General features: G+C 35.8%; 1 protein-coding gene across 4 annotated transcripts in view; it reads right to left on the reverse strand.

The window, feature by feature from the left end:
• The window catches only part of PIAS1 (protein inhibitor of activated STAT 1), a 220,125-nt gene that overhangs the window by 32,568 nt on the left and 160,260 nt on the right, over window positions 1-27,297 (reverse strand). For all 4 annotated transcript variants that reach the window (XM_007166075.3, XM_057543247.1, XM_057543245.1 and 1 more), the window contains exons 3-7: window positions 13,093-13,177; window positions 12,781-12,828; window positions 9,426-9,516; window positions 8,640-8,774; window positions 1,214-1,319 (exon numbers count right to left, since the gene is read on the reverse strand). In XM_007166075.3, coding sequence (XP_007166137.1) covers window positions 1,214-1,319; window positions 8,640-8,774; window positions 9,426-9,516; window positions 12,781-12,828; window positions 13,093-13,177 — 465 coding nt within the window. The remainder of the gene's footprint in view (window positions 1-1,213; window positions 1,320-8,639; window positions 8,775-9,425; window positions 9,517-12,780; window positions 12,829-13,092; window positions 13,178-27,297) is intronic.

The raw sequence follows: 27,297 nt of genomic DNA on the forward strand, positions 1-27,297 counted from the left end.
ACCCTTTTAATACAGAAAAATCCTTCAATGAACTCTTAAGGGTATACTGATATTCAGAGGTAATGGGATCTTTTAATCTGGCATAGAAACAGGTTAGAAAAAGAGATAAAAGCTATGTCGCAAAGGGAAGCAAGAGGAAAGGTGGTCTTACTACCTTAGTTTCTTTCTACCAGAATGTTCCTAACTACAAATCTGATAGTGGGCTTCATTAATCAACTCACATCAAGAATCCTTAAAGGGTAGCTATCGAACCCCCATCTGTAAAAGCTTTGTTCTCCAAGTGCCCATCCCCATCCCCCAACCCATCTCTCTCTCACAAAGAAGAGAATAAAGGAAGAACTTAGTTCACCTTTTTGGAAAGGCCACCAACCTCTGGCCTTAACCCTCAAACACTGAGGCCAGAAGAGTCAATGTGCACCTTACTACCTCTCAAGTTCAACTGGACAAAAGGAACCATCTAGCTATTCCTACCTAAGAACCTAGATTTTGAAGGAGCTTTAGATATCATGTGGTATAAACTTCTTGTTACAGATGAAGAATAAGAGATTCAGAGTACGAGTAGACTGACTTTCCAAGGTCACATAACTGGTTAAAAGCAGAACCTACTTCATTATTATATCTACCACCCCACTGACTCTCTTTTTACTTTGTTAATGCAGGAATGTTGTCATCACATGTTCTTGGACATTTTTCCTGGATAAACCTTAAATATAAAATAATTCTTGTAAAATATATGCCAAGATTTCCTTTCCATCTCCTAGAATTCCTGAACATTTATTTGTTTTTATGACGCTTTGGTAAAATATTCTTCTGTATTCATGTACTGACTTTACAAAGTTAATTTTAAGATCAGCAAAATATAAATTATAAAATATACGTCATGACAAAGATATTAAAACTACTCTTTTTTTTTTTTTTTTTGGCCCCGCCACACAATGTGTGGCCTCTTAGTTCCCCGATGAGGGATCGAACCCGTGCGCCCCGCAGTGGAAGCGCAGAGTCTTAACCGCTGGACTGCCAGGGAAGTCCCTAAAACTACTCTTAAGCCTTGAATTACTCTAGCTCACAAAACAAAGTTTTCAGTGTTTTAATCCACTGTGACAAGCTCTAGTTAAAAAAATAAACCCTAAAATTTCTTGAGTTGAAAAAACACTATTCTAACTTTTACCAAAATAGTTCAGCTGCATAAATAAAATAAGGTTATCATACGTACTTAAAGCTCTAGAATGATCCGGATTCCTTATTCCCTTTGCTCGTAACCTCTGAAGAAGAACTGTTGAGGACAACTGTTTTACAAGATATACTGCCATGGAATAGTTCTGGAAAAAAAAAAAAAAAAGATGTAGAAAGCAAACAACATACGTAAGTAAATAGGTACATCTATTTTAATCCCACAATGACAGGGAAAGAAAATTAACACCTGTTTAAAACACCTACTGTGTGCCAAGCACTATCTTAGGTGTTTTCATGAATGGTAATTCATTTAATCTTAACCAAAAAGCTGCTGAGGTAATCCTATTTTTATGGATGAGGAAAGTGAAGTGTAGAAAAGTAAAAGAACTTGTTCTAATTTTGCAACTTTCAAGGGATAATGCCAGGTCTGTCATGCTTCTGTATTACCTGACTACCTATGCTTGAAGTTAATCAATTTAGGCACTTATGTAAAGAACATTGTTAAAAATAAATATAAACCAAGGCCAATAAGATGTCAAAGTCATCATAAAACATATTTAGCAGGTAACAGTAGCTATTTAAAAAATTAGACTGGCATCCTAATTTACACCATTTAATTTCTCTCTATGCCTTTAACTAGTTTTGAAAAGACCCTACTTGGGCTATTATCACAACAAGCAGAGGGAATATTAAATATTTTCAAAGAGAAGCTGATGGTTTGGCAAAAGAACAGATGAATATCCATTACCAGCAGAGGGACTACCCAGAGATGGTACTAGGAGAAGGGGGACAAAGAAAATAGTTTATCAACAAGCCAAGGCAAAGTAAAGGGTACATGACTGGATAAGAGGAAGAAAAGAGGGCTGAGGCTTATGAAGGGTAAGAGAGAGATTTAAATGAGAAGGTCCACTTTCCACTTGGTGTTGGAATCAAGAGGAAGATCAAGAGATTTGGAAAGAAGCAAAAGGAAAAATAATTATTGCCATCTTCTATTTATTAGCTACATACAGTTTTACACGCACTCTTAATATATACTCTCCACTTCATTTAAACCTCAAAGAAGGCCTGTAAGAGATAGGCAGGGCAAGTATCTTTCTAAGTAAAGGATTGATGAAATGTAGGCACACAAAAATGCTTTTAATTTTAAATTTTAAAAAACATATGTAATCTGCTCATGATCATGCACCTGCTTGGTGACAAAGGTGGCACTAGAAATCAAGAGGAAAGTGTAGGGATGTCAGGACAATGGACTAATGGCCAAGGCCAGTGTAGTTCTCTATAGTTCTTGATTTCACATACCATTTGCTTTGACCCTCCTAACCTTCCAATGTACATTCCAACTTTCAGTTACTTTCACACTTTGGAAAATGCATCCCCCTCTTTTGGCAAGAAGAGAATATATGTACAATACCCTCTGGAAGGTCAAATTTTCATTTAGAGTTCAGAAACCTATCCGTGTTCACATGCTACACATTTTCCAGGACAAAAATGAAGTATCAAAAAAGCTAATTTGGGAGGGATAAATTAGGAGTCTGGGGTTAACATATGCACACTACTATATATAAAATAGATAATCAACAAGGACCTACTGTATAGCACAGGGAACTCTGCTCAATACTCTGTAATAACCTAAATGGGAAAATAAGCTGAAAAAGAATGGATATATGTACATGTATAACTTGAATCACTTTGCTGTACACCTGAAACTAACATTGTAAATCAACTATACTCCAATATAAAATAAAAATTAAACATTTTTTAAAAGCCAATTTACTTTCATTACTAAATCCCATAATTTATTAATGAGGAACAAATAATCTTAAAACTTACCCAAATTTTAGACATACAACACACCAATCTAATATAAAACTAAAAAGTTCCTTTTAGAAAAAAAATCCTTATTCACCTTTATTATCTGATTAATGGTTCAAGTATGATAGAAACTGGAGAAATGCTAATTAACACTGTGAAATTATTATATATACTTACAGCCTGAATCTTCAGAACTAGTAATCACCCTAAGGCTTTATATAAATTTTTAAGGAGAGGTCAAGTAGAAACTACAAGTTCAGTGAAAAGGTATGTTCACTCTAGTTGAAACACGTAACCAGATAAGAAATTTAAAAAAAGGAAGTAAAAAGGTCAGGTATTAACAAACACCACTGTACCGATAATATGGAATTAAATTTTATATCACATGAAAGAGATTCAGCAGCAACCCCCGCCAAAACTTCACAGTGGTATAATATCTCTCCTAGGTAGATGATATATTGTTCCTGCTAACCCTTCAAAGTACTACTTAACTCCAACTACTGAAATATATTGCATTACACTGATGTTTTTGTCAAATGCTTTTTCAAAGTCTTCAAAATTGTCTATCAAGTTTATAGGACATTTTCTTCACTATTAAGATATGATCTACTCATTAAGTGCCCTTTACACCAGTATCTAAATAACTTCTCTACAAACAATGACAGTTTAATAAATGCTAGATGCAGTGATTACTCTGAGGTAGGATAAGAAGTTACAACATAGTTCACTTATTTCCTTCAAGCACGGTACTAGCTCTTCTATTTCTCTTATATTACAATTTTTTAAATTGAGCTATAATTGACATATAATATTGTGTAAGTTTAAGGTGTACATGTTGACTGCATAGAGTTATAATATATTGTAAGACGATTACCACCATAGCATTAGCTCTTCCATTTATTTCCTTTCAAGACATAATGCTAACATTTCTCAATGGCAACTAATAATACAGAAATTAATCCCCAAAACAGTAAGAGATCCTACATGAACTATTCAGAGTATCTTCACAAGCTGAATAAAACTAGGATCAAAAACCAATCTAATCAGTTATCTTTTGGGCTTTAGAAAAGAATAATTTTCTTTCAATGTTTTATTTCAAAAAGAAGGTCTCCAACTTGTAGATCATGGTCTACGCAAATCTTACCTGGAAGACCTTCAAATCACTGAAGATTACTGTTTTCTTTCTGAGGTGTGGAAGGCTTCCCATGGAAGAATATTTCCCCCTCTCCTCTAGTGCTATATATCAGCAACCACATTTCCCTCCTCTCCCCCAGTTTGACTTCTTTCATAGTTCACTGTAAACACCCTGGTGTTTTTACACTTTTCACACACAGACAAAACCCAAAACATCTGCAATACCCTCTTCAAAAAGGGGGACAAAAACAGGGAGGCCAAGGTACACTAGAAAAAAACATTTAAAAGGATTTTAAAAACCTAATAGTGACATACTGATTAGGTAAAGAAAAAATATATAACCTTGATGGATGTCAAAAAAGGATTTTGATAAAATTAAAAATCCATTTCTCTCAAAGATATACAGTAAAAAAGAGGACCATAGGATTACATTATTGCTATAATTAAGTTCTATCAAAAATTAATAGCCATTATAATGTTGTGACACTAGTATTCTCATTAACATAAGGAACAAGTCAAGTATGTCCACTAGCACTCACATTACTTAACATTGTTCTGAAGGTTCTAGACAGCACAAGAGAACAAGAATAAGAAATTATGGCTTAAGTATTAGGATTATCATTATTCATATAATGATACATCTCAGACTCAAAACTGCCTATTTGGAAATACCAAGAAACCTACTAAAAAGCTATCAGAACCAATACGTGAATTTATGTACTAAGTAAATATTCAACAATAACTAGCTTTTAAATAAATCAACAATAAATACATTTTTTAGAAAATACAACAGAAAAAAAGATCTATTTACAATAGCAGTAATAATAATAAAAAACAACACAAGAATCAATAAAAATATGGAAAATTTCTAAGAAGAAACCTATTAAATTACTGAGGAACATGAAAGAGGATTTGAATAAATGGAGAAACATACAGTTCCTGAAATAAGGACATTAAATACTGTAAATAAGTTAATCCTCTCTAAGTTAATATACACATTTTAAAGCAAGCTCATATATTCCCAGAAAGATTTGGGGGAATAATGCAGGGGAATATGTCTTATTCCATGCAATTACTTTTTCAACATTTTCACTCTCCTCAAGGCCCCGATTTCTTCTCTCACTCTCAGCAGACTTCTCTCACTTCCTATCTCACAGACTTAAGAGAATTCATCAGATCAGAACTTACCATCTCTCCAGTACCAATCATATACATGCATCCAATCCTTTTATTCCACTAAATAAAGAAGTTGTCCCTCCTAGCTACAATGAGTTACTTAATGAAATTCACTATTGATTATTTTTCTCGTGTATATTTAATCTCTTCCTCCCAAGAAGATACCTGCCATCATCCTTTATACCTGTTTAACACTCTCTCATTAAAGCAAACAAATAACTCTCATCTCAAATTTCCCTCCAGCTCAGCTGTATCTATTTCCAAAGTTACTCTTCTATAACTCACTATCTCCACTGCCTTACCTCTGCCTGGTCACAATCGGGCTTCTCCTCCCACCATCCACCAAAACAGCTCATGCTAAAGTCAAATTTATGTTTCTAATCCAAAAAGTATTTTTTTAGATTTCAACATGCTTGACTTCTCAACATCTGTTCAATACTGCTTACCATCTCTTTTTTTTTTTATAAATTTTATTTTATTTTATTTATTTATTATTTTTGGCTGCATTGGGTCTTCGTTGCTACGCGCAGGCTTTCTCTAGCTGAGTGGGGGCTACTCTTCATTGCGGTGCGCGGGCTTCTCATTGCGGTGGCTTCTCTTGTTGTGGAGCACGGGCTCTAGGCACGCGGGCCTCAGCAGTTGTGGCTCGCAGGCTCTAGAGCACAGGCTCCGTAGTTGTGACGCACGGGCCCAGTTGCCCCATGGCATGTGGGATCTTCCCGGACCAGGGCTCGAACCCGTGTTCCCTGCATTGGCAGGTAAATTCTTAACCACTGCACCACCAGGAAAGTCCCTGTCCTTCTTTTTTGAAACTCTTCCCTTGGCTTCTCATACCTACCCCCGGTTTTGCCCCACATCTCTAGTGCTATTTCCCCATGTCCTCTGCAGGTTCATTCTCTTCTATCCAGTATTAAAAGTTATAGTTCCTCAAGAATGGTAAGTGTTCAACACTCTCTTCTTTTTACTTGTTACATTCCCCCTAGACAATGTCAGCCTGCTTTTATGGCTCTAGTAACCACCAATATGCAGATGACTCATTTTTTTCTCTAGTCCAAACTTATCCTCTGAGCCTATATGCCCAACTGCCTCTTCAGAATGTCTCAAAGGCATCTCGAACTCAAAAGCTTCAAAACTGAACTCGTGATTGTCTCCATGTAGTCCTCCAATACTCCTTCCTTCAAAGCAAAGCAAAGCAAAACAAAACGCACCTAAATTCAGTCCTTTTTCAGTGTTTCCTCTATCTCAGTAATATTTTCATTTACCTTGTCACTCAAGCCAGAAACCAAGGAGTCATCCTTGACCTCTCCCTTTCTCTTAGCCCCTATTTCTAATCTATCACTTATTCCTACAGATCCACCTATTTATCTCCATCCCCAGTGCCACCACTCTCGACTAATATACTATTTCTCTCACTAACGCTTCAGCAATAGTAAGAGGTAAGAATGCTAGGCTAAGAAACCATACAGAAAGGTTCAGAACACACACAGGATAAATAAAAGCAAATATATAATAATGGTGGCTTCAGAATTAGCATTTATTTAGTTAATGGTATTAGAACTGGCTATTTAAAAAATTAAATTTTTATATCACACTACACATAAATTCACAATGGATTAAATATTTAAAGGTAAAACTAGAAACCTCAAAAGTCAAGAAAAAAATATAAACAAATATTTATGTAAGATTGGGAAGGGCAGACAGACTAAACTTGATGGAGGCTGACTGGAAAGACTATAAAGAAACAAAACTGTGCCACTAGAGATTATCATACTAAGTGAAGTAAGAAAGAGAAAGACCAATGCCATATGACATCACTTATAGGTAGAATCTAATATATGACACAAATGAACCTATCTATGAAACAGAAACAGAATCAGGTATGTAGAGAATAGACTGGTGGTTGCCAAGGGGGAGGGCAATAGAAGAGGGTAGGAGTGGGAGTTTGGAATTAGCAAATGCAAAGTGGTATATATAGGATGAATAAAGAACAAGGTCCTACTGTATCGTACAGGGAACTATATTCAATATCCTGTGATAAACCATAATGGAAAAGAACATGAAAAAGAATGTGTGTGTGTGTGTGTGTGTGTGTGTGTGTATATATATATATAACTGAGTCACTTTGATGTACCGCAGTAATTAACACAACACTGTAATTCAACTATACTCAATAAAAAATAAATTAAAAAACAAAACAAAACAAAACAAAACTGGTTAAGATTTGGCTCCGTAATAATTTAAATCTTCTACACATTAAATAAAGATAAAGGGCAATAAACTAGAAACAAACATTTGCCACATGTAAAAGAGGGTTAAATCAATATATAAAGAACTCATAAACAATAAAAACAGCAATAGAGAAAGATATTGATATGATTTTTAAATGTGAATAATCACAAACATAAAATATGTCCAACCTCAATAAGAGGAGTACTAATTAAAACAATGTGGTACCACTATTTACCTATTAAAATTAGTAGAGATCTTAAAGAAAATAAAACTCAATGTTGGGCTTCCCTGGTGGCGCAGTGGTTGAGAATCTGCCTGCCAATGCAGGGGACACGGGTTCGAGCCCTGGTCTGGGAAGATCCCACATGCCGCGGAGCAACTAGGCCCGTGAGCCACAACTACTGAGCCTGCGCATCTGGAGCCTGTGCTCCACAACAAGAGAGGCCGCGATGATGAGAGGCCCGCGCACTGCGATGAAGAGAGGCCCCCACTTGCCGCAACAAGAGAAAGCCCTCGCACAGAAACGAAGACCCAATGCAGCCATAAATAAATAAATAAATAAAAATTTAAAAAAAAAAAAACTCAATGTTATCCGTCGACAGGCACGTGAATAAACACAAAGTTAGAGAATAAATCTGTACAACATCTTTTGGTAAGGTAATCTGCCAACGTACACAAAATTTCTTTAAATTCTGATGCTCTTTGACTCAGCGATTCCACTTCTGGGAATTAACTCTAAGGAAATTACCATGTATGTATGCAAAGTTAGAGCTACTAGGATGGTCTTCAAAATGTTCTTTGAAATAGTAATGAATCAACCAAATAAATGTTCAACAACAGGGAACATCATATTGGAATATGATGTAGCCATTTAACATCATGCAGACGAACATGAAATGACATAGGAAGATGTTTATGAAAACTACTCAGTGAAAGTTATCAGGTTATAAAACACTGTTTAAAACATTTTTTAAATGGGAACATGTTGAAAATTCATTGTGAGACAAAAATAAATCCTATTGCAACTCATTTTATTTACATACAAGCTCAGGTAGCCATGGAGATTAACCATTCCTTATAATACAAAAATCTGGTAGAAACAAAAATTTACTTACTCTTCCAATTTCTGCAGTCCATGAAACAACAATGGTGTTTGGTACAGTTGTGGACAATCGGACAAGTGAGGTGATATTAATTGGTCGGCTGGGTCGCTTTGGTTCCACACCATTTTTAGTAGGTGGAAGATAACCCTAAGGATGAAATATAATTTATTTCTACTTATTACTTCCACAATCATTTCAACTTCCATTCCTTAAAAAAAAAAACCCTACAAACTACATATGAGAAAATATAAGTATTTTCATTTAAAAGTAGAGAAGCAAACATTTGTAAGAGTTTCCTGTATGTTTCTCTAAACAACCATACAGTCTCATAGTAAGCCTGAGAAAAATACTGGTGGCAGAACTTAAAAATCTCTAAACTTTAAGAATCAGGTTGAATTCATAAAGAGCTTGGATAAGTATATAAGGACTATTTTAAAGGTGAACAATAACAGCCCCCACTCCTCTGTTAAAGACACAGCATTCTTCAGATCTCTATTCTACCACAAGCTTCCAGACTTACACGAATACATCTGAGGTTTTGTTGAAACAATCTTGTCTTCCCAAAATTCAGTAAAACACGAAAGCTACCACACCCAACTCCTAGACTATGTCTCCATAGCTAATGTCACAGCTGTTAATTGTACATAGTTGGTGCAAGTGTTTCATTCAGTCACATGAATATATATCCAAAATAAAGATGTTTTCTTAATGAAAAAATATGATTAACAACAGCTGTGATGACTTATTTGCTAGCTATGTTGGCAATGCACTTTTTAAAAAATAGCTTTTGGGACTTACTGGAAGGCTGCAAGGTTTTGTATTCACTTTCACACAAAGATTGGGTGGGAAGTGATCTTCTTGTGGACAACTGGTTTCTGATAAACAAAACCTAAACAATAAATGATACGTTTAATTACCTTTATTAAAGGATGACACCACATTAATATTTTTGTTCCATAGCTAATCTAAAAGATGGTCAAACTTAATAACAACAGCAAAAAACTACTAAACCTGAATAAATACATGAATAAATGTATTGAAATAGGTTCAAGATAAATAATTCTGTCAATGTAGAGTTTCAGTGGTCACAACTACCAACCTGTAGTTGTCTTCATAATATTTCCAGTCATTTGTTCAAGCATGTTTTTGGGGGGAGGAGGTGGGGAAGTGCTCTGTGGTTGAATAAATTTAAGAAATTTTGAATCAAAAAATTAAATTAAGTTTCCTCCATATAGAACTTCTCAGAGCTAGGCTACCAATAACTGTAACTTTTTAAGAGGGAAATATAAATATATAGTAGTTCCCAAATTTATTTGTCTGTGAAACATTTTTTTATCTGTTCTCAGCAGACTATACTGAAAATGCTGGAAGTCCATCCCTGGGATCAAGTTCTGTCCACTAAGCCCAGGTACTCCATTATTCCCTGAAAACTGAAGATGCTGAATAATAACATTAATTGTATTATACCCACATGTGTTTAGAATACTATTTTAGAAACTCATGAAAACATTTATTTCTAAATTAAACGCGTTACCTTTTGGGAAAACCAACGACAACTACATAATTTGTTCATTCTCACTCCATTCTTACATAGATCAAGAAATAAATTATTAATTTGCTATTTAAGACAACTATTCTTGATTATTATACTTCCTTATTCCCAATATAGAGCTGAGGCTCATTCCACTTTACAGAATGTTCACAGCACCTTTGAGTTACATGTTAAGAAGAACGCTATCTCTGAATTCTGTGAAATATTCATCATGCACAAACATCTTCTCTCAACATCTTGATCTGCCGGCCATGCAATCTGTGCGAGGGAGTGTTCACAAAATGGGACAATTTTCTATGTAAAATTTTACGGGTACATATAAATATATGGTCATCTTTAAGCAGGGACAATCTATAGCTTCCATTAGATTCTCAAAGGGGTTAGAGATCCATATAAAGGTTGAGAATTACTAATCTACAAAGATTTTCTAAAAATATACTTAGCAAACAGATGTCAAAGCCCAAAAGATCATCTCTAACCCCAGCAGAAGCTTCTATTACAGGCGAGTTCTTTACTTTGCAACAGTAAGAGGATGCCATAAAGTTTTAAATCAATTACTCCAATGCAGAGATAAATCAGAAACGTGAACCTGGCTGCCTGAAGCTACAGAAAAGCAATAATTTATATGACAAGTTGACTCCTATTCAATTAAGTAAAAAGTGAAAATCTAAATCACCCTTACAAACCAAAGAGAAAAAAAGATTTTAAAAATGGGGAACAAGAGCAGAAAGTTTCTATATAGGAGTTCATGGGGGTGGGGAGGGGAAACAGATAAATGAAAACAGATTAGGAATCTAATAGAGAAAATATTGATCCTAATTCGGACCAAATTGTTTTCATGTTTTAGATAAAGACTTACAATTAGGATAGTGGAAGGTATACGCTCCCAACTTAATAACACTGGGATTGCTGTAGTGGGTGAGGAGGGTGGGGATGAAAACAATTTAGTAAAATACAAAGAACCACCTAACAATTACCAAATATAATACAAAATGGTTCTTTATTCATCAAATTCTGGAGATAAATTTGATGGCTAAGCCATTTTTAACCGTCAAGATTCCCTTAGAATCTCTGAATTGATCTTAGAAAGAAAACCTTCCTTTGGAATGTGAACCATACCTCTTTACTGCTTTAAACAATGCATGCGTACGTTAATACTAAGGATAGTAACTAGATATTTTGCTTTAGAGCTATGGTTTTCAAACTTTATTTTAGTCTTAGGATACTCTCCTCAAATGAAAACTAACCCAGAAGTCAAACATGTAGAACAGATCAAAGCCACATTACTTTGGTTCAGAGTGTGTGTATATGTGTGTGTCAGGTGGGGGAATTGGGGGGGTTGGGGGAGAGAAGGTGGAATGGTAGCCAAAGGGTAGCCCCCAAACAGTGGCTCCAAGCAACAGTCTGAAAACCACTGTTTTAAAGGACAAAGTCACATATCAGTATGAACAAAATGTAAACTATTGAGGCAGGGAAGTAAAAAATGTTACAGCAATATATAATTAATTATGAAGGCACCATATTTTAGTCCTTTAATTTATTCAGTCATTATCATAGTCTGCCCCTGATAGAGGAAAAAGTACCTTTTACACAGAAACACCTTTGTCAGTGCCTTCCAAAACCAAGAACTCAACCTCTCCTCTGCTTTCTCAGTTTTCATCACACTATTTTTGAACCTAGATCAGAGTTTTTCACATTATTCCATGAAGCACTGAGCTGGTACTTTCATCTCTTTTCTGATCTCCTAGTGTATTTATAATCTGTACATACAACTTAGTATCTGATTATTGAGACTGGGCTATCTGTTTGACTTATCCTTCCCACCTTATAGGGAAAACAGCTTGTTGAGGAAAACAACTGTCTTGAATTTCCTCTTCTATCCCTATTGCAACAAGAACATTGTGGGACACTTAGGTTTACACAAGGATAGTCACTGAGTAAAAAGAACAGCATAAGATGGTTTATGTAAGCAACAAGAGAGAGACATATTAACATAAAAGATGTCTTAGATATTCTTAGAAGAAATGGGCTAAGAAAAGAAACTGAATATGGGCAGTAGCATGTTGGAAAATTTTCGTTTTCCAAATTGTAAAATTTCGTCTTTACAAATCTATCAAGAGATGTCTCACATGGAATCTAAATTAGAGAGTATTTAAATTAATGGTTTAAAAATACAGGACAAAACAAATTAGACTATTTTGGTTCTTGTTAGTCCATGAGACACTGTAGACTTAACCTAAGTATTAGTTCTTTATCTACAGTAGTTTGCCACTCATGCAGATAAGGTCTTTGCTTTCATAAAACTTGGTACTTCTAAAGAGCTGACCACCATATTCAAACATATCATTAGCTGGAGCTTCTCAACCAACCAAGGGCAACCAAAGTAGAGAAATACGGTTAAATATATGGCACATCACTTGCTACATTAAAATCTAACTTTGATAGTAATTAGGATGCATCATGACAGGAAAAGGTTTTCCCTCACCCAAACATCTAAACCCAATACTTTCAATATACTTACTGAAAATTAGGCAGATTTTTAAAATCTTTAAGAAATATTAACTTTTAAACTTTGGATATATACGGTAGTCAACACTGTACCTTAACTGGACCTGCACTGTGAAGTCACATTTGGTCCCAGAAATATCCCTAGAAAAGACAGAGTAAGAACTACAATTATTTTAAAGATATACAGAGGAAAGCTGATTCAAAGACACTGTTACTCCAGAAAGTATTTCAAATTTATCAGAAATATTAACAGTTATTAGGGTAACTAACACTATAATAATATTTTCAATACTAATATTTGCATGACAATAATACTCATCCAATACCCTGTTTTAAAAAGTCACTTATTATAGACAAAACTGGACTCAAAGGTCAAGCTGCAAGTTACACTCGAAGACAACTTACATGGAACTACTGATTTGCTGCACTTGTTGTGGTGTCAATGCAAATGCAAAACAGGTTTCTCGAAAGCGCTGACTGTTGTCTGATGCTAAAGAAGAAAAGAATTATATTTTTAATTACCTTCAAATTCATCAATATAGAACACATCAGCAAACAAAACAAAACAAAACAAAAAAACCCAGCCATTCACACACCTTTAATTAACTAGGACGGATTCTAGAGTTTAGGTAACAACTCAGTTAAGACACTGAAAAATAAGATATGTGCCAAATATCTAATCATATAGATGTCTGCATCTAAAAAGCACACTTGTATAAAAACATGCTGATATTAATTTTATTTAAAATAATATAAACCCATTTAAAGATACATGGCTTCTGAGTTAAGTAACAAACATATACATACACCTTGAGATCTGCACAGGTGAGATGACAGTTGGACTTGAAGGCAAATTAAGAATTTTATCATCTCCCATCTAACTATACCATGCCAGGTTTTATACAATAAATATCATATATAGTTTCTCCTATGCTTAGATGAATTGACGTCAAAATGGGCCTGTGGTCACTATCTCAAAGGAGGAAAGGAGTTACAAGAAGGGAAGGAAGGGAATAGAGAGAAGGAAGGGGGGGGAGTGGAGGTGGGGAGAGAGAAAAGAGCAAGAAAACAGGCAGGAAGGCACAGGTCAGTGAAGACCAGGGATTCCTACAGGGCGCTGCCGTGAGCAACAATATTTCTATTGGCTTTTAATACACGTTATATCTATTTTTAAAATCAGTGGTCAATATCCCTCTTGTTCACTAATATTTCCTCAGTGCTTGGCACAAAGAAGCACTGAATGACTGTTTGTTGAACGAACAAAAGACTGAAAATAAGAAATACCAAACTTAATTATTTAAACTGTCCTTTTCCAGGATAATTTTCTAGAACAAATGGATCACTGAAAGTTATTACCAAGGAACTCCTGGCCTGTGGGCCACTTAAACTGGTGCAGAAAAAGGAGCTGAAGTCATCTCTAAAAGGGTTCAAACAAAGTATAAATGGAGGAAGTGAAAGGAAGGTTGAACTCTATCTAGATCAATGGTCTGAAAGCTCATTTGATTATTTGTACCTTTCAGCAAAATAATTTAGCAAATACCATGTATATGTTATGTATGTTAAACTATTATATTGATATTGTATATGCTATAGAACACACCAAAAATAGAATTAGATTTTATGGAAAATCTCAACTTTAGAAACTTCTATTTTACAGGTAGATATTTTTTCCTTTATCCCTATGGATTGTCTTGTGTACCCACTGAGATGCATACCCCCAATATCAGAGATCACTGTTTCGGATGATTTCCCTGCAAGCAACACTTCCTCCAAAATTACCACCAAACACAAATGTCAAAAAGCCGTACAAATGTATCACTATGAGAAAGAAATGCAAAAGAACACTGTTGATCTACAATTTCATGTCAATATAGGAGTATCTTTTAAAGTCTACATTTGCTTTTCTGCTTTCTGTGATCTGGGAAGGTTTTTTCTTAAAAACTCTATCCCCAAGAAACAGTTACTAACCAGAAAGTTATCTTAATCATGAAATACCAACGTGGCAAAAGGCAGATAACCAAGGACCAGAATGTAGAAAAGCGAACAGTTTCCTCTGTCAGGCAATGAAAGTAACTTCTTTTGCTTCTTAGAGGATATGTCTCTATAAAGATTTTAGTCCAGTAGGCTTATCCTGATTTAGATTTCTGGCTCCATTCTAAAACAGTGCTATTGATAAAATAATTCCCCAAGTACCAAAATTAATATTATTCTCTGGGCAAAATTTCAGATTCATTTTAGAATACATGAGTACAGTAAGTTTTGGACACACACACACATAGAGAAGATATGACTAAAATAACAAGGCTGTTTCTTGAGCCACACATAGAAATCAGGTTTATTACTTAATAGTAACCCCTTTTTACATCCTCTTATATATAAATGCTCATGGGGTTATTACTGTTTACCTGGAAAAGCATCTTTCGCACTATTTGATTTTCAGGTTTAATTTTGCTATGAATGCCAGTGAATTTATAGTTTTGGTCTTAGGTAAGACTATTTAAAAAATTTCTAGAAGTTAATTAAGCTATCATTATCCCTTTCAGAAAAGTTCAGGCCAAACAGAATCATGGAATCTTCATACTGAAAAATGAGTCTTACAAATCATCCAAAACAATGACCTCCAATGTTGGGGGTATGCATCTCGGTGGGTACACAAGACAATCCACAGGGTTAAAGGAAAAAATATCTACCTGTAAAATAGAAGTTTCTAAAGTTGACATTTTCCATAAAATCTAATTCACAAAAATATCTAAAATTTTATGTCAAATCTTAACTTTTTTAACTTCTATTTTTGGTGTGTTTTATAGCATATACAATATCAATATAATTGTTAAACATATATAACATATACATGGTATATGCTAAATTATTTTGCTGAAAGGTACAAATAATCAAATGAGCTTGCAGACCATTGATCTAGATAGAGTTCAACCTTCCCTTCAATTCTTCCATTTATACTTTGTTTGAACCCTTTTAGAGATGGGGGAAGAGAAGCTATCACCTTGTCAAGCAGAAGATGACTGGTGATAAACAGTGTAATTGTAAGAAAGCTTGCAGCCCAACAGAGTAGCAAAGTTTAGTGGAAAGAGATGAGATCACATACACCTGGATTCCAAACTGGTTTTACAACTTATTTGCCATGTGACCTTAGGTACTTATCCACTCTGAATCTGTTTTCTTCAATATTTAAACATAAACATACATGAACACAAAAACCCTCATAGGATTATTTTAAATTTAAATGAGGTAAGGTATTTAAAACAAGCACCAATTTCCTTTTGTCTCCCTTCCTCCTTATGCCCTTACACTGAATCAAAATATATAATGCTTTAACTCCCACCCACTATATAGCATATCCAGTCATAGCCATTCTTCAAATATTTTAGACAGCATTAATGTGCCCCCTCTCTCTCCATCGACTCTTGCCACTGTACTTCAGGCAAGACTTCAGAATTACTCACCATTCTGATCTTTCTCCTCTGGACATATCCCAGTCTATCACACTTTTAAAGTGACAGCCAGAATTGAACACACTCTGTCATAGCATACTATTTCTCCAAAATATTTGCTGCCCCTCTGTATTGGCCCATCCCCACAGGAGGAATATGACCTTGTGCCACCGATGCCTTGGTCAATGAAATATGAGTAGAAGTGTACCACTGTGGAGCAGACCTTTAAGAACTATCCTTCGGTTTCAACATCTTTCTTTCCAGTCTGCCTTGATTCTAGAGTGGAGAGAACATAGAGCACAGCCACAACCAATCCACAGCTAATAAGTAACGTAAGTGAAAAATAAATCTTAGTTGTTTGCCATTGAAATTTATGACTGCTTGTAAGCTGACTTATTATTCAGATGTGATATGACAAGAACAATATTTTTATCAACAACTACCATCTACTACTGTTAATCCATACAACAATCGTAAAGGAATCTACTCTTTTTTCAGATTTAGAAATTGAGGTTCAAAGTAGTTATGCAACTGTCAAGGCCTCATACTAGGTAAGTAGAACCCGAATTGGAAGTCAGATCTACACATTTCCAAAGCCCATGCTCTTCTCAAAACATAAGTCTATTAGCTCCCCTGATCTAAGTGTACTGTACTTCTATTAATGCAGCCTAGCATTATACTGAATCATAGAAAACAGGAAAAGAGGGCTTCCCTGGTGGCGCAGTGGTTGAGAATCTGCCTGCCAATGCAGGGGACATGGGTTCGAGCCCTGGTCTGGGAAGATCCCACATGCCGCGGAGCGACTAGGCCCGTGAGCCACAACTACTGAGCCTGCACATCTGGAGCCTGTGCTCCGCAACGAGAGGCCGCAACAGTGAAAGGCCCGCGCACCGCGATGAAGAGTGGCCCCCGCTTGCCACAACTAGAGAAAGCCCTTGCATAGAAACGAAGACCCAACACAGCCAAAAATAAAATAAAATAAAATAAAATAACTAAGTCAGGAGCTCTTTAAAAAAAAGAAAAGAAAACAGGAAAAGAATTACCCACTATACCCTCATCATAACTGCTTGTCATTTTTACATATTTCTCTCCAATCAAATTACACATACAATTTAAAAGCTCGCTTTAAAAAAATTACTCTTATCACATTTTCAATTACAATCTCTATTACCATATTTTAATTATTGCATTGTATTCTATCTGTGGGGTGTATGAAAATTTTAATTGCTCCCTTGATAAACCATTTAGGTTTCTCTAATTTTTCATTATTTGAAATGACTGTATACAGGGCTTATACGTTTGTTTTTTGGAATAGGGGCGGGGGGCGGGTAGCTATTATTTTCTTTGGATCAATTCCCAGATGTGGGTTTTCTGGGTCAAAAAGTATGGAGATTTTTTAAAATGCATCTTGACATATCACAAGAGTGGTTTGCAAATGCTTGTAACACTATAAGACCATTAGCAATTTGTGCATCTACTAAATGCATCCTACTCTGGCCTGCTCGGGAGTTGCTGCTAATTTAATGGGTGGATCTGGGCAACTCCTTAGTAGTTTAATTTGTATTAAGAATTTTTTTCTTGTTTTTAACTTCTTATTTAGTTAATTGCCTAATCTTGTCCTATGCCCATTTTTACATCTGCATAACAGTTTCATATATAAAAAATATTAACCCTTTGGAAATCTGCTGCAAATATTTCCCCCAGTCTGTTATGTTTTTTCATTTTGGCTACATTTTGGGATGATACAAAAGTTAAGTTTTATGTAGTCTAATCTGTCAACCACCTCCTTGTAAATTTGTGTTGTTCCCCTTCTTAGGTTCAATCAGTACACAATTCAGTTCTTTGGCTTGTTGTTTCTATGTAATTATCAATCCATCTGGAACTTATTTTAGTATGTGATATTTTTTAAAAATCTAAATTTTTGTTTCTCCAAATTGCTTAGTTATACTAATACCATTTGTTAAATAATCCTTCTTCTCTATGGATATGTGTGCTTCCTTTATCATATATTAAATCCTTATATCCAACATGTTCCATTTCCAGGCTATTTTCTCATTGGTCTTTTTTATCCTGGTGCTGGCACTCTATTTTTTAATTGTTATAGTTTCATTATGTTTTAATATCTTCTATCAGGTTTCTCTCCATCCATTCTTCTTTCTTCAGAACTTTAACATCAACTCAAAGTTTTATCATCTAGATAAACTTCTGAATCCTTTTGCCATGATTCTCAAAGCTCAATGGTATTCTGAGTAGAATTACAATAAACCCATAAATTATTTTGAGAGCTGACATCTTTATATATCTTTACATCTTTAATCTTCCCATCCTGGAGTACTGTATCTGTGTCCATTTATTCATATTCTTAAGGTTTTGTCATTTTCATCATATAAATTAGTCACACAGTTCCCATTAAGATTATTCTTATGCAAAATATCAACAATAGGAGAATGACTGACTAAACATTCATATAATGGAATACTCTGTAACCAAAAAAATAGAGAAAAATCAACAACACCAGAAGCTAGTTTCTTTTTGAAGATCAATAAAACTGATAAACCTCTAGCAAGACTACTAAGGAAAAGAAGAAAAGAAAAATAAGAATAAGGAATAAGAGGTAACATCACTACAGATTCTATAGACAATAAAAGTATATAGGAGAATATCATGAACACCTTTCGGCCAAAAAATGACAACTTAGAAAAAACAAATTTCTTGAAAAACAAAAACTACCAAATAGATAACCTGAATAGCTCATATCTAGTTTAAAGTTTGAATTTGTAGTTAAATGTCTTTCCTGAAAGAAAAGTCTAGGCCCAGATGTTTTCTCTGTGGAATTCTACCAAATATTTAAGAAAGAAATAGTACCAATTCTACATAAATTGTTTAAAAAAACTGAAGAATTCTATCAAACATTTAAGCAAAGAGTAATACAAATTCTAAACAAACACTTGCCCCCAAATTAAAAAGAGAGTATTTCACAACTCATTTTATGAGAGTATTACTCCAGTACCAAAACAAGACAAAGACATTAAAAGAAAATCACCACTGTTACCTCTCATGAACATAAATACAAACATTCTTAACAGAACTTTCACAAATCAAATCCAACCATATAAAAAAAAGGATAATACATCATAACCAAGAGAGATTTATCCCAAGAATGCAGGGTTGTTTCAACGTTCAAGTCACTAGATTAACAAACTAAAAAAGAAACATGTTGTCATTTCAATAGATGCAGAAAAAGCATGTGACAAAAATTTAACATCCATTCCTGATTTTTAAAAGAACTCTCAGCAAACCAGGAATAGAAGTGAACTTCCTCAACCTAATAAAGGATTTCTATGAAAAATTTACAGCCAACATTACACTTAGGGACTTCCCTGGTGGTCCAGTGGTTAAGAATCTGCCTTCCAATGCGGGAGATGTGGGTTCGATCCTTGGTCAGAGAACTAGGATCCCACATGCCGCTAAGCCTATGTTCCACAACCACTGAGCCCGCGCACTCTGGAACCCATACCCATATGCAGTGGGGGAAAAGTGCTTTGAGTCATATAGTACACCATATGCAAAAATTAACACAAAGTAGATCATAGGTGACATCAGAGAAAATGGTAGAATAGAAAGCTCCAGGAGTTAGTTCCTCCTTCCAAACAACCATTAAGCTGGGGGGAAAAAAATCAGAATCAATGATTTCAGAACTCTGAACCTGATCAGACACACAGCAACCAGGGGAATGCTTGATGAAGAAAGAGACTGCTGAATCTGTTGAGAGCTGTGAGTGATCTAGCAATTATCCCCTATTCCTCAGCCCCACTGTAGCTGTAGGGACTGAAGCCTGTCATCTATCACAAGATTTAAAGAGATGTACACACTTTTGGGGGGGCAGGGTGAGGGGTGATTGGATGTTTGGAGAAATCTCCATCAGATCACAGGCCGACTGAAGAGACAATGGAAGAAAAACTTCACAGACCACACACAAGGAATACAGACTTTGCAAAAGTAGTAAAGGAAAGTCACTATAGTCCCCTTGCAGATCTAGCTCCAGCTTCTCACTGAGGGTCACTAAGTTGCTGAAGACCTCTTTGGACTCCTCATCCACCTCGAATCCACAAAAATTGTGAACAAACTGTGGGCAAAGGTTCTTCCAAACCCCATTCATGGTGATGGCTGTAACCTCATGGCAAGCAAAGTCAATGTTTTTTACGGCCTTGTAGATGTTATAGTCCTTCCAAAATTGTCGCAAGGTTGTTCCTGATTTGTCACTCACCTTTACTGCCTGACGAAAAGTGTGATTAAATAATATATCTTGAAAGTCGCTATAACTCCCTGGTCCATAGGTTGGACGAGCGACGTAGTATTCGGTGGCAGATGTACTACTTTGATGTTGGGATGAAAGTCATCTATGAATGGCGGGTGGCCCGGAGCACTGTCAAGCAGCAAAAGAATGTTGGAATGGGATGTCCTTCTCCAAGCAATATTTCTCTACCTCTGGGATAAAGTGGTGGAAAAACCAGTCCTGGAAAATGGCCTGTGTAACCCAGGCTTTGGGGTTACTCTTCCACACAACAGGAAGAGAGCCCTTGGCTATGTCTTTAAGGGTGCTTGCGTTCTCTCAATGATAAGCTAAGAGAGGCTTCAGCTTCATATCACCAGAAGCATTGCCACCAAACAACAGAGTTAGCTTACCCTTTGCTGCTTTATAGCCTGGCATCAACTTTTCCTCCTTACTGATGTAACTTTGGTCTGGCATCCTCTTCCAGTACAGTCCTGTCTCATCCACATTAAAAACCTGCTCAGGTAAATACTCGCCTTCATCAATAATTTCTCGAAGCGTTTCAGGAAATTCCCAGGCAGCTACTGTATCTGCACTTGCTGCCTTGACACTTACTTTTACATTGTGAAGGTTGGCTCTGGCCTTGAACTGATGAAACCAGCCAAGGCTGGCATTAAAAGATGCGCAATCTGATTCTTCACCGTGTTTCTTCAAGTCTTCATAAAGGCTTTTAGCTTTCTCTTGAATCAGCATTAAACTGAGTAGGACTTGATGCTGATACTGCATCCATACACTGAGAAGTTTCTCCATCTCCTCTATCACTTTTCCATGCTTCTTTGATATTACTGATATTGTCCACTTCATCGGCACAGCAGACTTTATACGTTCCATGATCTTGTCCTTGTTCTTTAGAATCATGCCAATGGTTGAACGATTCATGTTATAAGAATGAGCGATATCTACCATCTTTTCGCCTTGTTCCACTCTCTCAATTATTTTCACTTCTGTTTCCATCGTTATCACTTGGCACTTCTTAGCAGTACCAGCTACACCACCGCTACTTTTACGCTTGCTTCCAGACATCCTGGGCTTGAAATAAAGATACTGTACTACGGTACTCTATACAGTACTGTACAGCCGGGGTCCCCAACCCCCAGACCAGTACTAGTCTGTGGCCTGTTAGGAACTGGGCTGCACAGCAGGAAGTGAGCGGCAGGCGAGCGAGCAAAGCTTAATCTGTATCTACAGCCACTTCCCATCACTCACATTACCGCCTGAGCTCCGCCTCCTATCAGCACTATGGTGAGTTGTACAATTATTTCATTGTATATTACAATGTAATAATAATAGAAATAAAGTGCACAACGCTTGAATCATCCCGAAACCATGCCCCCCCAACCCCGGTCCATGGAAAAATTGTCTTCCATGAAACCAGTCCCTGGTGCCAAAAAAGTGGGGGACCACTGCTGTATAGTAAAGTACACAAAAGCACAACCACTTGTAGAGAATGCATGCACGTGACAATGTACGCCAGACACGTGATCTTACATGACTGGACATGAAAATGCGCATTTGCATCTCTGAATGTTTGCAACTTGAAGGTTTGTATGTAGGGGAATTACTGTACACAAAACCAGAACCACTTCAAACTGACTAGGATGGCTACAATTAAAAACAAAACAAAATCACAAGAGTTGGTGAGGATACGGAGAAACTGGAACCCCTCATACACTGATGATAGGAATACTAAAATAGTACAGATGCTGTGGAAAACAATTTGGCAGTTCCCCCAAGAGTAAAACATAGAATTATCATTAAGACGCAGCAATTCCACTCCTAGGTATATACTAATGCAAAGAAATGAAAGCAGGGACTCAAACAGATACCTGAATGCCAATGCCCATAACAGCTTTATCCACAATAGCCAAAAGGTAAAAGAAACTCAAGTGTCCATCACGAGATGAACAGATAAACAAATACCTATTCCAGGGATGGATTGGGAGTAAAGATTTCTTTAGGTACAGTCCCAAAGCACGATCTTTTTTTTAATTGATGAATTGGACTTCATCAAAATTAAGAACTTAGGCTCTTGGAAAGACACTGTTAAAAAAAAAAAGAAAAGAGAAGCCACAGACTGGGAGAAAATATTTACAACTCACATATCCATTAAAGGACTTGTAGCCAGAATCTATAAAGAACCATTACAAGTCACTAACAAGAAAGCAAACAACATAACAAAATTTGAATGTGCAAAAGATCTGAACAGACACCTCACCAAAGAAGATAAATATATGGATGACAAAAAAGCACATTAAAAGATGTTCAACATCCTTAGTCTGTGGGAAGTGCAAATTAAAACTACAATGAGATACACACCTATTAGAATGTCTAAAATCCTTAAAATGACAACACCAAGTGTTGACAAGGATGGAGAGCAACTGCAAAGTTCATATGCTACAGAAGAGAATGTAAAATGGCCTAATGGTTTAAAAAAGTTTGGCAGCTGCTTACAAAGTTAAACCTGTATCTATCATCTGACCCGCTTACTCCATTCCTAAGTAATTTACCCAAGAAAAATATAAGCATACAATTATACAAAGATTTGAGCCCAAATTTTCATAGCACATTTGTTCTCAACAGCCAAAAACTGGAAACTCAAATGTCTATCAGTGGGTGAATGAATAGTGTTATATCCATATAATAAATACCACTCAGCAATAAAAAGCAACAAACTACCGATACAACAACATGGGAAAACGTTAGAATATAATCTTGAGTAAGAGAAGTCAGCCTCACCCCCCTACCCCCCCCCCCAAAATAAAAGATTATATATTCCATGATACCATTATATAAAATTTTAGAAAATGCAAACTGATCTATAGTGACAGAAAACACATCATATCTAGGGGCTGGTTGGGAATGGAAGGGGCAGCTGGGAGGAATTACTAATGGGATGAGGAAACTTTGGGGAGTGATGGATATGTTCATTATTTTTATAATGATGGTGATTTCACATAGTCAAAATGTATTAAATTGTACATTTCAAGTATATGAAGTTTATGGTATGTCAAGGATATTTTGATAAAGTTGTTTAAAAAAATAGTAACTAAAGCAAAATGGTGCACACACACACCCACACACAAAAAAACCGGCAGATGGTGAGGGGGAATGAACAACAGAACAGAACCCTTGTACCACATTTAAGGCTCAAGTCAAAGAAGACACAGCCAGAAATTCAGAAAGAAAAACAGGAGGAAATGGCGTCCCTGACATCAAGGGAAGAGAGAATTTCAAAGCGGCAGTGGTACATGCTCAGAAGTCAGGATAAGAATTGAGAACTAGACTTAAGAACTAGCAAGACACAGGTGATCTTGGCTGGACCTGTTTCAGTGGAATGTGGAGCAAACATCAGATTGCAACAGATTCAGGTATGAATGGTTATTGATTTTAATACTTAAATATGAGAACTTTGTTTTCATATCTGCAATAGGAAATTAATATCTCAGATTTGTGAATTAATTACCATTCTGTTTCGAATCACTACAGCCAATCTTGAAGGTCTCCAAAGTTCTATAATGCAATTTGAAATTTTGCTAAGATAGGACTTTGAATATTAGCTGTTTTGACGATGTAGGATGAGTGTTCTGGGTAATAACTCAGCCTCTCAATGTGGCCTAAATTGCATACTTGTCAGTAGCTCTCGTTGAGGGTAAAAACAGTCATTCAGATTTCCACCTTTTCCATACTCCAATTCAGAGAAAGGATGAAATGTTCTAGTGGAGTTCGTAATTAAGAATACCTATAAATGTCGTGGAGGATATCTCTGTGAATATTAAGGGCTCACTGTACTTATAGGAGAAGATTTTCAACAACCCGCCCTCCCCCCATAAGTATTAATTACCAATGTTTCATCTGTAATAAAGAAAACCATTGCCCATAATAACCAGAATATAATTATCATTCAAAACATAAAATGTGCAGAGAAAAAGTTAAGGCTTTAGAAATTTCATTATTTTTTTTTAAACATTGTTCCATAGAGATATGAACTAGACTAAAAAGAGAAAGAGGAATCATGTTGCAATTTACATAAACTAAACATATTGGAAGGCAAAACCTAGATACATAACATAAACAAAGTTATTGAGATTCTGATGATAGAAACACTAAGCTAATCTAAGTGGTTGTACTTTCAACTGCTCTAAAAATATTTGTTATTCCACCTCACCAGCAGAAAGAAAAGCTAAAAATAGTCATCTTTCTGTTATAGAATATTTCTTGCTGTCTTGGGGAAAGTGAAACTAAAGTACCTATCTACAAATGTCAGTCTTAAAATCTTTATTGAACATTTTGGTTTATTCAAAAAAACAAACAAAAACCTGGACAATAAGGTAATTTTTTAAAATATACCTGAAATTACATAATTTCATCATCAGGCTGCTAACTACCATTAAAAAAGAAGGTTGCAGAAAATTTGTTTCCCCCAATAAAAGGCATATACCGAATCATCAACGAACTTACACTGCTTTTGACTATCTATCTTTAATGTGGGAAGTATTTTAAGCAAACAAAATATAATGACCTGAGAACACACTCATAAAATATTAAGGTAAAAAAGGCAAGATATAAACTTGAAATGTACAGCCTAAGTAAATTTATTTATATACGTGTGTATAGATGTATATACGCATTGAAAGATCAAAAGAAGCAGCAAAAACCGGTTTCTTGGTAACTTAAAAGTTTTTTCACATTGAGTATGCATTGCTTTTATAATAATTTGTTTCACATATCTTAAATAGAAACCAATGTAATATCACACATACACGTTAAACACACAGCTATGATGTTCTACTGCTAGATTTTAAGAATTCTCATGGTGGCAAATACTCCACAATATTTGCCTGGCTAAAGGCAAAAGTTCTTTGGGGGTACAACAAAAGCCACACTTGAATTTCTCCATGAAGCAGGAAAGAACACTGTAACATGCAATTCTGTTGGACTCTAGCTCTATAAAACCCTCTGATATCATTTTATCACACCCTAATTGTAGGTTCCTAATAAATTCCTTTTCAGTAAGCTTACTATGCTTTTCATCATCTTTCTCCTCTGGAATTTAACTCTACCTGTCCTATTTATTTTGTGTCTTTATAATTTCTCAGATAGTTTACTGAGTTAGTCAGCTGGTCTCCTGAAGGACTTAAATCGTTATGAGCCTATACCGACTCCTGAGTAACTTTAGAGCTAACAGTATGGTAAATATTATATCTGGCCTATCTATTCTTTCACAGCTGGCAGGCTATCAGCTATTTTAAGTCCAGTGGGGTTAAGAAACAAGACTGGGTCAAACCAAGCCAGCCAGCTATGAACAAAGTCTGATGATCAATGTTTAAATGCAAAGATAGAAAACGGAACAAGACTATAATTGGAAAGTTAGTTTTCTTTCTTTTGTAAACATTTTTGATTTTCTTCTTTTTCTGACATTGGCAATACAACCAATCCAAGTTAGAAAAACCCTAAAATTCTGCCACTTATAGCAGCTAAAAAACATTCTGGTATCCATTTTTCCAGGTATTTTCCCATATATACACACTGTGTATATGTACATCCATGAGTGTAATATACACAATGTTTCCTACAAAAATTGTTCTGAATACTTTTCTCACTTCAAAATGTGTAATAAAAATCTTTCCATGTCAATAACCTATCTCTGTCATCATTTTAAGTGGCTACATGGTATTCTATTATATAAATATGCCATAATTTAACCAATCACCTATTGTTGGATATTTAGGTTGTTTTCAATATTCTCCTTTTATAAACTATGCCTTGATGAATCCTTTCCTCTCCCCCTGGGGGTGTGTGTTTGTATTTGTGTGACCTTTATTTCCTTAGGACACACTCTTAGAAAAGGAATGCGTGGGTCAAAAGATATACACATTTTTAAAGCTTTTGTACAAGTTGCCAAACTGCTTCCAGAAATGCTGTTCATTTGCATAAGGAAGTGGTATATGAGAGTTCCTTGCCAACACTGGGCACTAGATGAAAAACATCTTATTGTCTTAAATTTGCATTTCTTTGGCTACTCTATAAGTTAACTACTTTTCATACCCTTATTGGCTTTATGTTGTGAGCCACTCTAATCGTACCAGTCATATTTTAATTTTTTCTGTTGATGTTTCAAAACTGAGCAATGACTTGCTTTTAGTGACATAATGGTCACTGATGACCTATATAACAGAAATTTCTCTGGCATGGGTTAAGTGAAAACCTACTTGGAAAGGATTCATGAGAGAAAAGGCAGGAAAGAAATCAGAGACAGTGAATCGAAACACTCCTGGCAAGGAATTTTGTGGTGAAGGAAAAGAAAATAGGGGTATAGCTGGAGGGAAATTAGGAGAAAAGTAGTTTGTTTTTTACGATGGGAAAGTTAGCACAAAATTGTATATTAATGGAATGATCTAGTACACAGGCAAAAAATTGATGATGTACAAGAGAGAAGGAAGAATTAATAAGCAATGTCTTTGAATAAGCAAGTGAATGGGATCTAACACAAGTGTAAGGATTGGCCTTAGTCCAGAGACCAAAGAATTCATCTGGAGTCACGGAAAAAACATATATAGCATATGGTCAGAGACGCAGGTAGGTGTGGATAAAGTACTTATGGGGTGGGAACTTTTAGAAGTTAACTTTTGGGGACTTCCCTGGTGGCACAGTGGTTAAGAATCCACCTGCCAATGCAGGGGACATGGGTTCGATCCCTGCTGCGGGAAGATCCCACATGCCGTGGAGAAACTAAGCCCGTGCACCACAACTACTGAGCCCACGTGCTGCAACTACTGAAGCCCACGTGCCTAGGGCCCATGCTCCGCGACAAGAGAAGCCACCATAGTG

The sequence above is a fragment of the Balaenoptera acutorostrata genome, chromosome 3, assembly GCF_949987535.1.
Source record: "Balaenoptera acutorostrata chromosome 3, mBalAcu1.1, whole genome shotgun sequence".
In the NCBI taxonomy this organism is placed as follows: Eukaryota; Metazoa; Chordata; class Mammalia; order Artiodactyla; family Balaenopteridae; genus Balaenoptera; species Balaenoptera acutorostrata.